A 14,797-nucleotide genomic window follows, 5' to 3' on the forward strand; every position below is an offset into this window, starting at 1 on the left:
TTGTAAATCTAAGAAGTTAAGAATTCAAGAAATAGAAGTTTATGTTTATATACGTAAGGGAGAGGACCAGATGGGGGTAATTCCTTAAAACTTAAAAAGAAACATAATTAATTGATAATAATTAGGAAAAGAGTAAATGAATTATTGCAATAATATTTCCCTAAATAAAGAGGTAAAACTACGATAGTGACGGTTTTATATTTAAGTTAATTGTTGTCATAAATCATTTAAGAATATATGTAATTATATTGTAGAAATAATATCTACAAATTATATAGCTTGTTATTAATCTATATCTCTATATCTCTATAGATATATATATATATAAATGTGTTGAATTGACCCACACTAAAACTATATAGCTTGTTATTAATCTATATATCTCTATATATATATATATAAATATATATATTTGACCCACACTAAAACTAGCAAAAGTTTTAATTTTTTCTAGAGAAATTATTTAAAAAAATATATATTTAGCAATTTACCACCTAGAGCTGCTTAGCTATATATTTCTACCTATATATACAATATACATAGCTACCTAGTACCTAAATATATACATATGTTCCTAGCTTCCTAGCTAACTACCTATTTAGATCCTGTCCTACCTAATTACCTATTTACCAGATTTACCAGCTAGCTATCATTTTTTTAACCTTCATTGATAAATAAAAGTTTTAAATTTTAATTGAGGCAAAAATTGAATAAAAGATAGATATCTTTAACAGAAAAAACTCTTTTTGAATATTTTTTTAAGAACAATGTAAGTTATACCCAGGAAGGGACTTTGGAAAACAGTTTAGTTTGGAAAATGTACCTTTGGAAAAATCAGGAAAAATGAGGCTCAAACTTTTCAAAGGAGCTAACAGGGATTAAGAGATTAAAAATTTCTTTTTACATGCTTAACCCTATCTGGACTGGGATATTTTTGTATAATATAGGCTCCATCCCCCCCTTTCCCTTTGAGGTGAGATAGGGAATGGCGCAAGGGAGGAGATCAAAAAAGTTCAAAAAGTACGTAAGAAAAATAATTATTTTGAGTTTTGACAAACATTAACATGTGACATATTTCAAGGGCTTTTTAGATATATAAATTTTAGCCATGTAGCTTAATAAATAAAAAAGTTATTAAGCATTTAAAACAGCGACCCGCCGTTTGACTGTTGTCCACCCTACCCTATGCATAAAAAAATCAAAAATTTTTAGCAAATTTTGTTCACAACTATTATTTTTAAAAAGTAAAGAAGTTTTTAAGCTTTTTAATGTAAGTCGTTTTTAAGTTATTCAGAAAAAACACAGGGGGGCCAGCCGTGATAGGGTTAATATTTCATTTTCATAATTTAAGAATAGATAATGATGACATGAAAAGCTAAAATTTTTCTTCCTATAAAACTTTCTAGAAATATCTAGAAACTAAACTCTATCTTGTATCTCTGGGAAACTCTCCATAGTGACGCTTGATTTTAGAATCTAGAAACTAAAACGCTAACTTTTGATGTCTAACAACTTTCTAGAACGAATCTAGAAACTAATCTTTATCTTGTATCTCTATGAAACTTTCTAGAAAGTATCTAGAAACTAAAACTCTTACTTGTATCTCTATAAAACTCTCCATTAATAGCTTGATTTTACAATCTAGAAACTAAAACTCTGACTTTTACCTCTATAAAGCTCTCTATTGAGAAGCTTGATTCTAGAATCTAGAAACTAAAACTCTGACTTGTATCTCTATGAAGCTCTCTATTGAGAAGCTTGATTTTACAATCTAGAAACTGAAACTCTGACTTTTATCTCTATAAAACTCTCCATTAAATAGCTTGATTCTAGAATCTAGAAACTAAAACTCGAGATTGAATCTCCATAAAGCTCTCCATTGAAAGACTTGATTCTAGAATCTAGAAACTAAAACTCTAACTTGCATCTCTATAAAACTCTCTATTAATCTAGAAACTAAAATGCGTAACGTGGAATTTTAACTATTTATGGTATCCATAAAGTTTTATGTGTGAATACTACTTCTAGACACTACACAACTTTATATTCAACATCACCACTAAACATGGAGAACATTTTGAATGACATTTATTTGATTAAAAGTTTTTGACAAGCTTTTTATTCCCCACAAGAGTCCACATAGCTCTCCAAATTGATATCTATGATTAAAAAGAAAATTAAATCGAATTAAAATAATATATTTAGAAGTTGAGTTAAAATATCGCGAAATTAGCGTTTTTTTACAAAGCACTTTGCATGGTTCATTGTTTTAGTTTAAAAAATATTGAAATGAAGCGCATGACAAATATTTTTTTGTACATAAAAACAAATCCGGGAAACAATTTTGTTTTCACAAATCTAGTTTATTTGATTGGATCATATCGGTAAAAATCTCATTTTAAATTTTCTAAAAAAACAATTTTTTTTATAAAATGAATCCAATTCATAATATGGAGGATTTGTAAACAGCAAATACATTTTTGAGTTTTATTTCACGGATTTTTGTATAAATCTACTATTTCTTTTGCTTTTATTTACTACTTTCAATATTTTTTAACATACAACGTAAAACCTACTAAATATATATTTTTTACGCACTTTGTACTAAATCTTGGGATTCTTAAAATGTGGCCTTTTTATTTCTGAATTTTTAGACTATGTCTATTTATTAATTTAAGACCCTGATTAAATTGATAAAAGATAGCTGACTTGAGCTCTGGGGCCTACACAGGAATTTCCCCAAGGGGGGGAGGGGGACTTTGTACTCGTTGGGGCCTGAAAACCCCTGGAAACCATAGATTTTACGGATCCATGAGGCCAGAGCCCTCTAAGCCCCCCACCTCCTGTGTACGCCTCTGCTAGAGCTAGGTATAAAAAGGTTTCAAGACATATTACCTGTGTTGTGTATAGTTCCATATTAGGAGCCACGAGATACTTATCAAATAAACTCTGGCAGTCCCGGACTCCCTGAAAAAAAAATATATAATTAGAGGTTGCGTGATTTTTATAAAATCTATTTCGAGGTTGCGTGATTTAAACAAATTTATTTACGAGGTGTTGTGGATATTAACCATGACTTTTGGCCTCACAAAAGCCTCTACAAAAAACTAAAACGTTCGACAACTTTCAAATTTGTAAATTATCAATATATTCTTTAAAATGTAACAATAATTTAAATTTTTCCCTTACTTTTGTTAAAAAAACTAAAGTATTTATATTATATTATTATATTTCATAAATAAATAATTTTTTACTTTTACTTACTTTTTTTACTTTTTATACAGGGTGTCCCAATAAACATGGGAATTGAGAGACGATATGAATATCGTCTTTGATTTCCGAAAATTGATAAATGATATAAAGTGCATCAAATAGAGATTAAAAGTCAGATGAGCTTTCCAAAATGTGGTCTACATTCTTTGTATCTTTAAAATTGACTGAGATATTAAACATTTGAACAGTTTTGATGATTTTTAAGAAACTGGAATCTGGACAAATTTCATAATATCTCCGTCAATTTTGAAGGTACAAAAATTGTAGACCACATTTTGGAAATCCCGAAACTAGTAGTTTTCTGTGTTGCATGTTTAAACTGTGCAGACACTAGAAAATTATGTGAACGAAATAATCCCGCATGGGACGTAGACGATATATATTTAATTGCCATGTTTATTGGGACACCCTGTAACTTATCTTCTTGCACAGTCTAATAAAAGATTTTCGTCCATTCAATTTTTAGCAAAAACATTTTTCGTTTAAAGTATAAATTTTATCTAGATTTTGGACAATATTTTTGATAGAGTTTAAATAATCAAGTTTTTTTCCAATACAGACAGAAAAAACACAATTTTGTTTGATTTTTAGTAAAACAAATTAAAATTTTTAGTATTTCAACTTAAAAAACAAGATTACGTAACGTTATATTATGTAATGTAATATAAGAACGTTTTAATATTAAAAAAAAAACACATCTTCTTTACATTTTTGAAGAGAAAAAGGTTTAAAGGGTACCATGCCCTTCTTTAGCTAAAAGTTCACTAGAAATCACAATAACTGTTCCTTTAAGATATTCTACCTGAATTCCCAGTTCCCAGTTCCCATTTTCAGAGAGAAGTTTTTCAGCTTCAAGACTCAACTTTTGGATTTCCTCCAAAGGAACATTTTCAACCTAGAGACATGGTCAAAGGGTCAAAGGTCAAAAATCAAAGGTGAAGGGTCAAGAGTCAATGGTAAAAGATCAAAGGTCGAATGTTAAAGGTCAAAGTTCGGAGGTAAAAATTAAGGGATACCGGTCAAAGGTTAAGGGTCAGATGTCAAAGGTGAAGGGTCCAAGGTCCAGGGTCAAGGATCAAGGGTCAAATGTCGAAGGTTAACGTTCAGAGATAAAAAATTAAAGGTCCTAAAGGGTCAACTTTCAAGTTTTAAGCTCCAAGGTTTTAAAGTTCAAGGGGCAAAGGTCAAAAGGTTAAGGATTAAGATTCAAGGGCCAAAGGTCAGGGGCCAGCGATCAAGGTTTAATGGGTCTGTGATCAAGGAACAAGGGTCAAGGGTAAAGTATCAAGTGCTGTGGCCCAAGGACTGTAATAAATATCGGGTAGTACGATATTCTGTAAATTTGCAGTACGTTGTACTTTATTAATGATCGATGTTTGTACGTAAAAAAACCCATTTATTTATATGAACTGCGTTGTAAATGAATACGTAGCATATGGTAAGCTTAAACATGTGATATATATATATTACGTATATCTTAACTGTAATATGTAACATGATTTGCTTTATCATGTGATATAGATAGGAATTGTAATTTCGTCTATTAAATACAAATTATTTAGAATCATAACTCTGCTTTGATTACAGTGTAGAGTAATTGGTCCGTTGAAACATACGAATTGAGATCTTGCCTTGAGTATTGGCATTGATCAATAGATCGCTATTGTCCAGTTGACATAGCAAACGAGATCGCGCCCAGTGTAGTGGTGTTGATAGTTCACGAGATTGTAGCCATGTGGATCGTGTCCTGTTTGAGACATTGATCAATTGATTGCTAGTGTCCATATTGACACCGATAGCTAACAAGATCGCGCCCAGTGCTAGTGGCGTTGATAGTTCACGGTGTTGTAGCCGTGCGGATCGTGTCCTGTTTGATATTCATAGCAGACGGATTGTACCTGGACTGATACATATAGGGACGAACTTCTAAGAGTACGGCAATCACTACAGGATCAATGATTGGAGGTCAAAGGTCGAAGTTCAGAGGTAAAAAGCTACAGGTCAAAGGCGAAGGGTCAGGGGTGTAATTTAACCTTAGATTCGTCTCCACAAACAAGGCAAGTGAGGACCGAGGCTACTTTTGTTCCCTTCGTCCTCTCAAGAACCTAAACAAGAGATAACAGGATCATTTTACATTGAAGAAAATTACACATAGGATAAAAATCTGACATAATTTTTCTAATAAAAGAGCTATTGGGAGGGGAAAAAAGTATTTTAACCGAATAAAGTATAAAATCAAAACTGAAAGAGCTACAAGGTCACAAAGTCTTAATAATAATGAAATGCAGTACGGAGAGCTATTAAAAACTTAATTTTCTAATAAAAGCTATTATAATATCAAATAACGTTGATATTTGTTTTAAAAATTAAAAAAGTACACATCTTTCCGCGGGTCTCTGTAACATTAGTTAGGTTTGGTGTAAAATAGTGTCATTTTTTACTTTTAATTTATAGACACATTTCACACTTTTCTTAATTATAGACAGTGCTGGTTTCAAGATTAGATCTGATTAAACCAAAGCAGGTGCTTTGAGCACATGGTGACAAGTCATCAGCTTTGGCTTTTAGGCAGTAAGAGTTGGGAACTTGGGAAATCGAGTTTGAATTTGATTTTTTTTTTTTACAAAATTGTTGATATTTTATATGAAAACGTTAAATTAAACTTGTTAAAATTGTAAACCCTTTATTTTTTGTCATGTCTATCTCATTTTTACAACTGTGACCTTGAAACCCCTTCTCTCCTAAAAAATATACTTTTACGACAAAGTTTTTGCAGTTTTATTCCCAACACATTAACTGCTGAGTTCTGCACTATTCACTCAATAAGAGCAGTGTTAAAAAAAGTATCTCTGGTTCTAAAATAAAATTACGCCTATGAGTATTAAACATCTTTTGATCTTTATGCTTTGACAAAAACCAAATATTATTTATAAAGCTTTTTTACTTTTTCCGTTTTGAATATAAAATCTTTAAGATTTGATTTTATCTCTGAAATGTTTGAATTATGTATTCTTACATTTTGTATGGTACCACCCACCTGTTAGTGGGAGAGGGGGGGGGGTACGCTGCTATGTACCCTTTATATTTTTCCAAACCTTGAAAATTTTAAAAAGACCTCTGAGCCACGCAAAATAATCTCTAAGCCACACATTTCTGCCTCCAAGCTGCAAAATTTAAGAATGACCCCTAAGCCCCGCGAAAATCTTTAAGCGGGGCATGTCTTCAAGTTACAGACTTTTTAGAATGACCTTTGAGCCATTTGTTTCTACGTCTAAGCCCAGCTAAGCACTCATAGTTCTAACCAAGCTCAAAATCTTTGCAGAGTAAACATTGTCCTCAGGAAAAAAAGAAGCTTAGACCCCAGGCTCGGAGGTCATTCTGCGGCTTGGAGTGTGAAATGTGGGTCTCAGGACAGCTGAGCACTCCCTCCCTCGCTTTAAACTGGGTAAATGCACTGCAGGTGTCAGCCTGTCATTCAGAGGGTACTATCAATAGAGAAGTTCAAGTATAGTTAGATCGTCAACATATTTAAATCTGCAGTCAGTATTAACACAATCTGCATTATCATTGCATTGAACTAGGTACTCCAGTCTGTAAGGGAGTTCAAAGTGTACAAATCATGTAAATGTTCACAAATTATATGCAGTAGAGTACATTAATACAGTATGTTCCCTAGACTATCCATTCTATTCTCTTTGACGAAACCTGAGCATCTCAGGTGTTGAACGATTCATATAAGACATCTATCTGATGATTCTGTCTCGAGAAATTGATATAAAACAGTGTCAAATTTATACGAAAATTCATATTTATGCAATTTTGTATAAAACAGATCATATTCCACAAACACGAAACCAATCTGAAAACGATGATATCCCACAGAAACCTGAGAATCTCAGGTTTGCTTCTATTATAACTATTTAATTGTTATTTTTAATTTTTAATAGATATAATTGATGACATTATTACATATAGTCCGTATTATATAACCAGAACTTCTGCCAATGGCAGTGCAGTATACTGGTCACGTGATTGCCATCCAATAATCAACAAACAAACAAATTAATCAATTACTCAACTCAATTGATCAATGCTTTGATTAGTATTCATACCTTGACAGTAGGCCAGTTTTCTACACAAGCTATACATCGACAATCAAATTTATAATGCTTCTTTAAATCCCCTCGCCTAAAAAATGAATTGTCAGAAAATGAGAAAAATAAAAATGATAAAATAAGAAGAAAAAATTAGTCTGCCAGTTGAAAATATTTTTTTCTTGGAAAAGAATTGAGTAAACAATGATGATTTTTCAAAATTCCATAAAAAAATTGAAGCGTTTTATTACATTTTATGAGGAATTGAAGCATCATATTTTTGGAACGTAAAAAATACTGATCGAATATGCATTATGGCCTTTTTTGTCAACAACATTTTTTAAAATTAGATTTTTCATTATATTTTCATTTTCTTTGTAATTATTCAAGGAATATGCTGATTTATAAAAATGACAAATTTCAAAAGTTTTTTTTGTGGTCAGCCATAGAAATTATGTTCGTTGTACAAAAAGTATCGCAAATGCTTCCTCTTGAACCTAAAACTGAAAATGAACCCTAATTTTACATTAATACAGAGACTAAAAAGTTTTAAAAAGTTTGAAACTTAAGTTTGTAAAAGTTGCCGAACCAGCTCCGGACTGAATATAGTAATTAAATAGAATTATAGGGGGAGCATCATGGATGGATGCACATACATTTAGAAGGGGAGGATGGGGTGAAACTTTGTCTGAATAATTTGGATATTTACTTTAAAACAAGAAAACTTTTATGTAAATTAAAAAAATTGTAAAAGTATTTTAAATTTTAAATTTTAAATGTTTTCGTTAGTTATAATGCATATTATGAGGCATGATAAACTATTATACTAAACCTTTGTTCTAATGTTTTTGTATAGTACATTTGTCCGTAGCACTCTGTAATTTCATCTCCTTCTGGAATTTCTCTAAAAAAATTTAGCCCTTTTTTTTTTTTTTAAATGTGTAAACAAAAAAAAATATGATATATTAGTTTTCGTGTATGATCATATTATTTTCATCATTCAATTATAATAAAACATCAACTTTGTTAATATCTGTAAAAATATAATTTTCAATTAAGATAGGAGGCCGTTCCTTGCCTACAGAGTGGTCGTCCTTACAACGTACTTTGGGGGACGATAGTTTGGCCGCTAAATGTCTCACGCTGAATTCGGGAATGTGATGTGGTCGACCACTGTAAGGTTTGAAAGGAATGGCCTCGGAATTAGAAATTTATAAAATAATACGATAATTATAATGTCGTCTTTAATTCCAGTTTACCTGTTTGTAACACTAACCATACTCTTCCCATAGTTACATCTCATAAAACAGGGGGCACAGGAGTGGTTGTACAGGGCTGCAGTACAGTATACACCAGCACCTAGATAGATAGATAGATAGATAGATAGATAGATACATAGATAGTAAGTAAGTAAGTAAGTAAGTAAGATTTATTAGAGATAAATCAAGATCATAGGAATATAATTGAATATATCATGGGTTTTATCACAGATTAAGATAAGATTATATCATCTGAGCTGAAAACTTTAGAATGGTGGATATCAGGATTAATGCTTAATCCGTTCCTTTTCTTAATATCCAGTTTAAATATTGCTTGTTCTCCACATGAATTTAAACTCCAGAAAAGTCAACAGATCGGGATTAAGGATATCAGATTCTAAAGTTTTCAGCTCTGGAAGTTTAATTTTCTCTGCATGTAGGGAATAGCAGATTTTCTGTATTTCTCCGTTCTAGCATAGCTGACAGTAAATAGTTCAACATACCGTAGCTGGTGGTTGTGAGTGACTGGTTCTACCGGGAATAGGGCAGAATCCCTTTGAGATTTTAGACATTTTTTAGCAAAGGATAAACAAAGTTTCTCTCTCCTAATCCTTAAGGTTTCTAGTTCCAGAACTGATAGAGCAGATTGATAATTAACATATACTGGGCCTAGAATAACTTTTAGGGACACCTTCTGAACCCTTTCTAGGGCCTCACCCTGTGCTATGGTTAAAGAGGAACTCCATACTACACAACAGTACTCAAGAATACTACGTATATACGCAATGTAAACTCTAACCAGGTCTTTCAGGTTCATACCAATAAACTTGAGTTTACAGAGTAGGGATAATCAGGCATAACTTTTTTGCATATTTCTCTTGTATTGGTCTCCCAATCTAGGTTTTCAGTTATCCAGACTCCAAGTAACTTCATTGATTCGACTCTTTGGAGGTTAGAGCTATTTAGTTTAAATCTGGTACTAAAGTTAGATTTAGATCTGGTGAATAGCATATAGTTGGATTTCTCACAATTAAGCATAATTTTATTCTGTTCAGTCCAGTCTGATATTGTGTTAACGCAAATCTGAGTGTGAATGCTGGTCGGAGGGATAAAAATATTATCAATACCAATATCTGATGAAACATGCAGCTTATGGTTATATGAGGATATTCCTGTTGAAAGGTTGGATAAATAGAGAAGTTCAAGTATAGTTAGATCGTCAACATATTTAAATCTGCAGTCAGTATTAACACAATCTGCATTATCATTGCATTGAACTAGGTACTCCAGTACTCCAAGAAGTGTACCCTGTGGACCACCTCCCAGCATGTGGTATGTTTTAGAAGTACTTCCATTAAATTTTACTGACATAGCTAGATTTATTTGACAAGTAACTTGATATTACACTGAGAAGAGCAGGATGGACTCCTAGATTCATAAATTTTATGATCCCTAGAGTGGGACATTGCCAATCAAAAGCAGCTGACCAATCCAACATAGTTGCTAGTACTCCAGTATGTTCCTTGCTGCAAACAAGTATTAAAAATGTTAGTCAAGGGTAGGGCAAGCTCAGATGCGAATTCGGTTCTAAGTTTATATGTTAGATCAATAGGAAGGACGGATTTGGTTCTTTTCATCCTTCTCAGTTCGTTGTATATTTCATGCTCATGTAGAGTTGGCGGGGGGAGAGAAGGAAGGAAGGATGGGAGAATATTTTATTTAATGGTTCATATTCTTGAGATATCCTGGCAAAGTGTTCAGCAACACAGTCTGCTGCATCTTCGTCAAGAATATCATTAAGACATTCTACATTGATAGAATCAGATTTAACATCTTGCAAGCCTATCTTTTTAACCAGACTGTACCAACGGGAGGGGCTGGAGTTTAAGGCTTCATCAAAAATTCTGGTGTAAAATCTTTTACAATTTGCTTTCTTTACAGTTAGAAATTTTTTCTTTAGGGTTTTCCAAAGAGGACTTTTGCGATTTCTCCAAAATTCTTGCTTCATTTTTCTGTTTATTCTTTTTAGCTCTGGTGTCATCCATGGTTTATCTAGAGGACTAACAGTGATACTTTCTCCAGGAAAAAATTCTTCATATTTAGATCTGATAGTATTGTAAAAGTTCCTAGTTTTCTCGTCTGTATCATCAGTGCTCAATATTTCATACCAGTTATGAGAAGTCAAGAATCTGCCAAATTCATTAATTCCCAAATGAGTAATAGGACAAGATTTTATTGATTTTCTAGGCGGTAGCATTTGACTGTTTGAGACAGTTTTCGGAAGAAAGATTACAATCTTGTGGTCACTAGGTTCACCAGGTAGGTCTTCATCACATTCAAGCGGGTTACATACAAACGGAGGGTAATAGTTTTCTTTCATATTGGTAAGGATGATATCGAGTACTCTGTTCCTATGAGTAGGAGTTTCCACAACTTGCTTCATGTTCTCCAGGGAATCTATTATAGGTTGCAGAGCAAGATTATTTATATCTCCACCAATTAAGAATGTTATATCATTATATCTTGCATTTAGAATATGTATAGCACTAATCATAAACTCAATAGTTTCATTCATCAGTCTAGATCTTGGTGGAACATAAAGTGCAGATAAACCAATGTTGAATGTTCTATTTTTGACCTTTACTCTCAAAATTCGCCAAATAACCTCTATGCCTTGAGGGGGGTTAAGGTCAGGGTCAAGAATATTATAGGTTTTCTTAACCAGGATTGCAACTCCACCACCAGGGTGACCAGTTCTTTTTTTTGATATAACATTGTATGTTTCAGAATCAATCAACATTTCAAGATTAGGAAGAACTCGCTCCCAGGTTTCTGATATTAGAGCAACATCCAAATCAAGCTAATTCAGAATGAGTTTTAAGTTTTTTGCTTCATTGTACAGGCTTCTTGAGTTTATAACAACTGAAGAGGGTGGATATTTTGGTTCATAATCATTGGCCAGTTCATAAGTAGTCTTAAGGTTTTTGTGAAAATCTAACATATCAGAGTCAATACTAGAATTGGAGTCATTTGTGATAAAACTGGCCGGACTTCCCTTGTCATTATTTAAAAGTTTTCCGAGGGCATCTCTGAATTAATGAGCAAATTGAACCATCATTATTTACTTGGTTGCTGGTATCTGTGTTCATCTGGTATGTCTGATTGGTTAGAACTGCAGGAACTGTTTCCATCTGATAATAGAGCTGGTGATGTTGCTGGTAGGTAGGACTAGATATGGTAGGGGGTGAGGTTTCTGCGGATAGGGTTGGTGTGGGATAGGGATATGTGGCAGGGACATGGATATTGGCTGGTTGGGATGTGGAGTATACTGGGTTGGTATGGTATTGTGTTGTGTGTTGGGAAGTTTGATCATGTGTTGAGATTGGTTGGTATTGGGTTTGTTGTTGATGGTTGGGTTGAATCAACAGGTGACTAGTTGGTTGATAATGCATCATGTTCTGTTGCTGAGTTGGGAGACAGCCAATCATGTATCCCTGGGGTTGGGGCACAACAGGTTTAGGTGGGGGGAGAGGGGTATAGTTGGACTGTGAGGAGGGGAGGGGGACAGGTTTAAGGAGGGGTTTGGGTGGTAATGAGAGGGTGAGCTGGGGTTTCATGAAGGGGGGGTGGTTGACAGCCTGTTGTTGTTGTATTAGGCAAAGTTTTGCATCAGGGATGTCAACCCGATTAACTTTAATCCATGCATCAGAGTTTGATTCACGAGAAAATAATGCCAGATCATCATGTGTATATCCTATAGCTGTTTTCACAGGTTGGGATTGGTGTCTCAGCTCATAAGCAATTTCCTCTAACTTTTTGAATCTATCCATCAGGGCTGGTGGTATGTAGGTAAGGATGTTGTAGTCCCTTGGGAGGTTCCTGACCTGCCTCATGATTGAGTGGCAGTCCAGGATATTCAAGAATTTGATAGATAGATAGATAGATTGTGCTGATTGGTTTGGCGTTTATCAATTAAGAGCTTTTGTCCGTGTTGACATTGATAGCTGAGCTTGTGTCTGTGCTGACATTGATAGCTGACTAATTGTACCTGGATAGATACGGGTTTGAGATTCCCTTATGGAGCAGGGCATTTACTATAAAAAGTGGTAGCAACGGCTAGTATCAAGGAACCTTAGTTAGATGCCTAGAATTCCAGGGAAGGCAAATCAAGTGAGTACCTGGTTTCAGGAAGTACTTAGAGTAACAAGACAAGAAGATATTTTAGAAAACAAAGCATCAACAGCAACACTGGACGCTGCTGAATCATTGTACCCTGGGCTACCGTGTGAGGACGGCTCAGAGATAGAACTAAGCATGACGGAAGTCAGAGGAGTGGGGAACCCCCCACCCTCACAGTTCAAGACCATAATGCAGAGATTGGAACGAATGGAACAATGAAAACAAGCTTTAGAGGTATTAGTTGGAACAATGCAAAGAGATGTAAAAGAAGTAAAAACAAAGAAGGAAAAAGAATCATATTTGTAGACATGGGAAGCTAATGCAAAACTGGAGAATCAGGATTCCATTGCAAGAGTAACAGCAATGCTAGAGAAAACCAAGCTCACAGATGCAAACCGTATAAGTAAGGGTTTCCTAGATGGAAGGACAAGATGGGTGACATAGTGAAGGATGTATATCCGTTAACAAACGCTCAAGAAAATTTCCAGAAGTTAAAAGGAGCCACAATATTCACAACAATTGACGCTTGTGGTGCCTATCACTGTGTGCGAATCGAGTAAAGCAGAAGAGATTGTACAGCTCATTTATCAACCTATTCAGCTCTTTTCCTAACGGTGAAGAGTTTATAAATCAGTTATCGAAAAGAGATCAAGAGTTGAAAATATTACCAAGACACTACATTACAATCTATCATCAAATACTGTGGAGAGATGGTATAGAACTATAGTGGGTATTTTAAGAGCCATGGGAAGAAAGATGCAGGATGAATGGGATCTGTGTACAGACCAGGTAAGGATAAAGTTAAAAAATTAGTTGTGTTTAAAAAATCCAAAATTTCAAATTGAAGTTTTAAAAGAATTTTTATTTTCTCACCCAAAGATTTAACTTGGTTAGAATTCAGCCAACGTCTATGTAATTAGTATTCAATTTACTGAACAAATGTGTTTTTTATCTCTAACATTTAGCATCGTCGAGAGGTATTTTTATCTCAATATACAAAGGTATATATGGCCATAAAAAGTATTAAAAAATACGAAAATGATACGTTTAAAGAATTAAATAAAATAGTAGAATTTATGAAATATATAAATTGAATGTTTTCCTTGGATCTGCTGTCTCCATTAGTGCAATATCATGAACATTCTGTTTATTATCATCATATTATATCATTACTTTTTGATTTTTATTATTTATATTATTACTAACTAGCTGAAGTGCACGGCGATGGCCGTGGAAAAAAATTAGATTTTTGAAAAAAATGTAGAAATTTTGCCCATTTGGCCAGCTACAGCTAACATAAATATACTAGGCTAATTGGGTGTTTTGCGCCCATCTTTCATTTTCCATTGTAAACATGTTCTCTTTTGTGTACATTGTAAAACAAAAACAAACAAAAATTTCATGGATTTTTAAAATTTTCAAAAATAGAATTTTGATGGAGGCAAATATTTGAAAATTTGATCACCCATAAACCTTCCATGGGGTCACGCGAGTTCTCAAAAAAAATTTGAGCCCTATCGGTTCAGCTGTTATGATATTTATTGGTTACAAATTACTATTACTATTATTATTATTATCATTTTTATTAATAGTATTATATAATGATAATTGTTTCCTGGGGTAGTGTATTAATAAAGTGTAGAAGAAGCGTACCTAAATAAAAAATAATTCGTTTTAAAAAACTTAATACTTTTAGGACTTTTTATTATTTTAGCTAAGATGGTAAATAAAAAAATAAAACCTTACCAATAAATTTCTCCTTCTCGCTTATCTCTACGGCCTAAAATATAAATATTGAATTCAAAATTTAAAACGTCGAAAAGTATACTTCTCTGAAAATATTAAAATTTAAATGATAAGAAATTGTATTCATAATTTTTTATTAAAAAAATTACGGCCATATTTTTTTTGCATCAATCTCCAGTTTTTGAGAAATCATAAATTAAGTGTGAATAATAAATAGAAAAAACTTAAGTTTCTTTGTCAATAATA

The 14,797-nt window shown here is 33.2% G+C and overlaps 1 protein-coding gene and 1 long non-coding RNA gene across 3 annotated transcripts in view; both read right to left on the reverse strand.

The window, feature by feature from the left end:
• Positions 1–2,070: 2,070 nt before the first annotated feature.
• On the reverse strand, positions 2,071–5,400 carry LOC111709342 (uncharacterized). The gene is made up of 4 exons (XR_002766831.1): positions 5,307–5,400; positions 4,076–4,168; positions 2,896–2,967; positions 2,071–2,159 (listed from the first exon to the last, which is right to left on the reverse strand). It is a non-coding gene; the product is annotated as an uncharacterized LOC111709342 (long non-coding RNA).
• Positions 5,401–7,364: 1,964 nt separating this feature from the next.
• The window catches only part of LOC111709343 (SET and MYND domain-containing protein 4), a 39,261-nt gene continuing 31,828 nt past the window's right edge, over positions 7,365–14,797 (reverse strand). Inside the window, exons 20-26 of one of the 2 annotated variants that reach the window (XM_023482986.1) lie at positions 14,552–14,585; positions 14,425–14,458; positions 13,908–13,952; positions 13,679–13,713; positions 8,627–8,726; positions 8,200–8,271; positions 7,365–7,461 (exon numbers count right to left, since the gene is read on the reverse strand). In XM_023482986.1, the coding sequence (XP_023338754.1) occupies positions 7,380–7,461; positions 8,200–8,271; positions 8,627–8,726; positions 13,679–13,713; positions 13,908–13,952; positions 14,425–14,458; positions 14,552–14,585 (402 nt within the window). In that variant the 3' untranslated portion in view covers positions 7,365–7,379. Of the gene's footprint in view, positions 7,462–8,199; positions 8,272–8,626; positions 8,727–13,678; positions 13,714–13,907; positions 13,953–14,420; positions 14,459–14,551; positions 14,586–14,797 lie in introns of both variants that reach the window. The other variant, XM_023482985.1, reaches the window with a different exon arrangement.

This window comes from Eurytemora carolleeae, unplaced genomic scaffold (genome assembly GCF_000591075.1).
Source record: "Eurytemora carolleeae unplaced genomic scaffold, Eaff_2.0 scaffold933, whole genome shotgun sequence".
NCBI classification, from domain to species: domain Eukaryota; kingdom Metazoa; phylum Arthropoda; class Copepoda; order Calanoida; family Temoridae; genus Eurytemora; species Eurytemora carolleeae.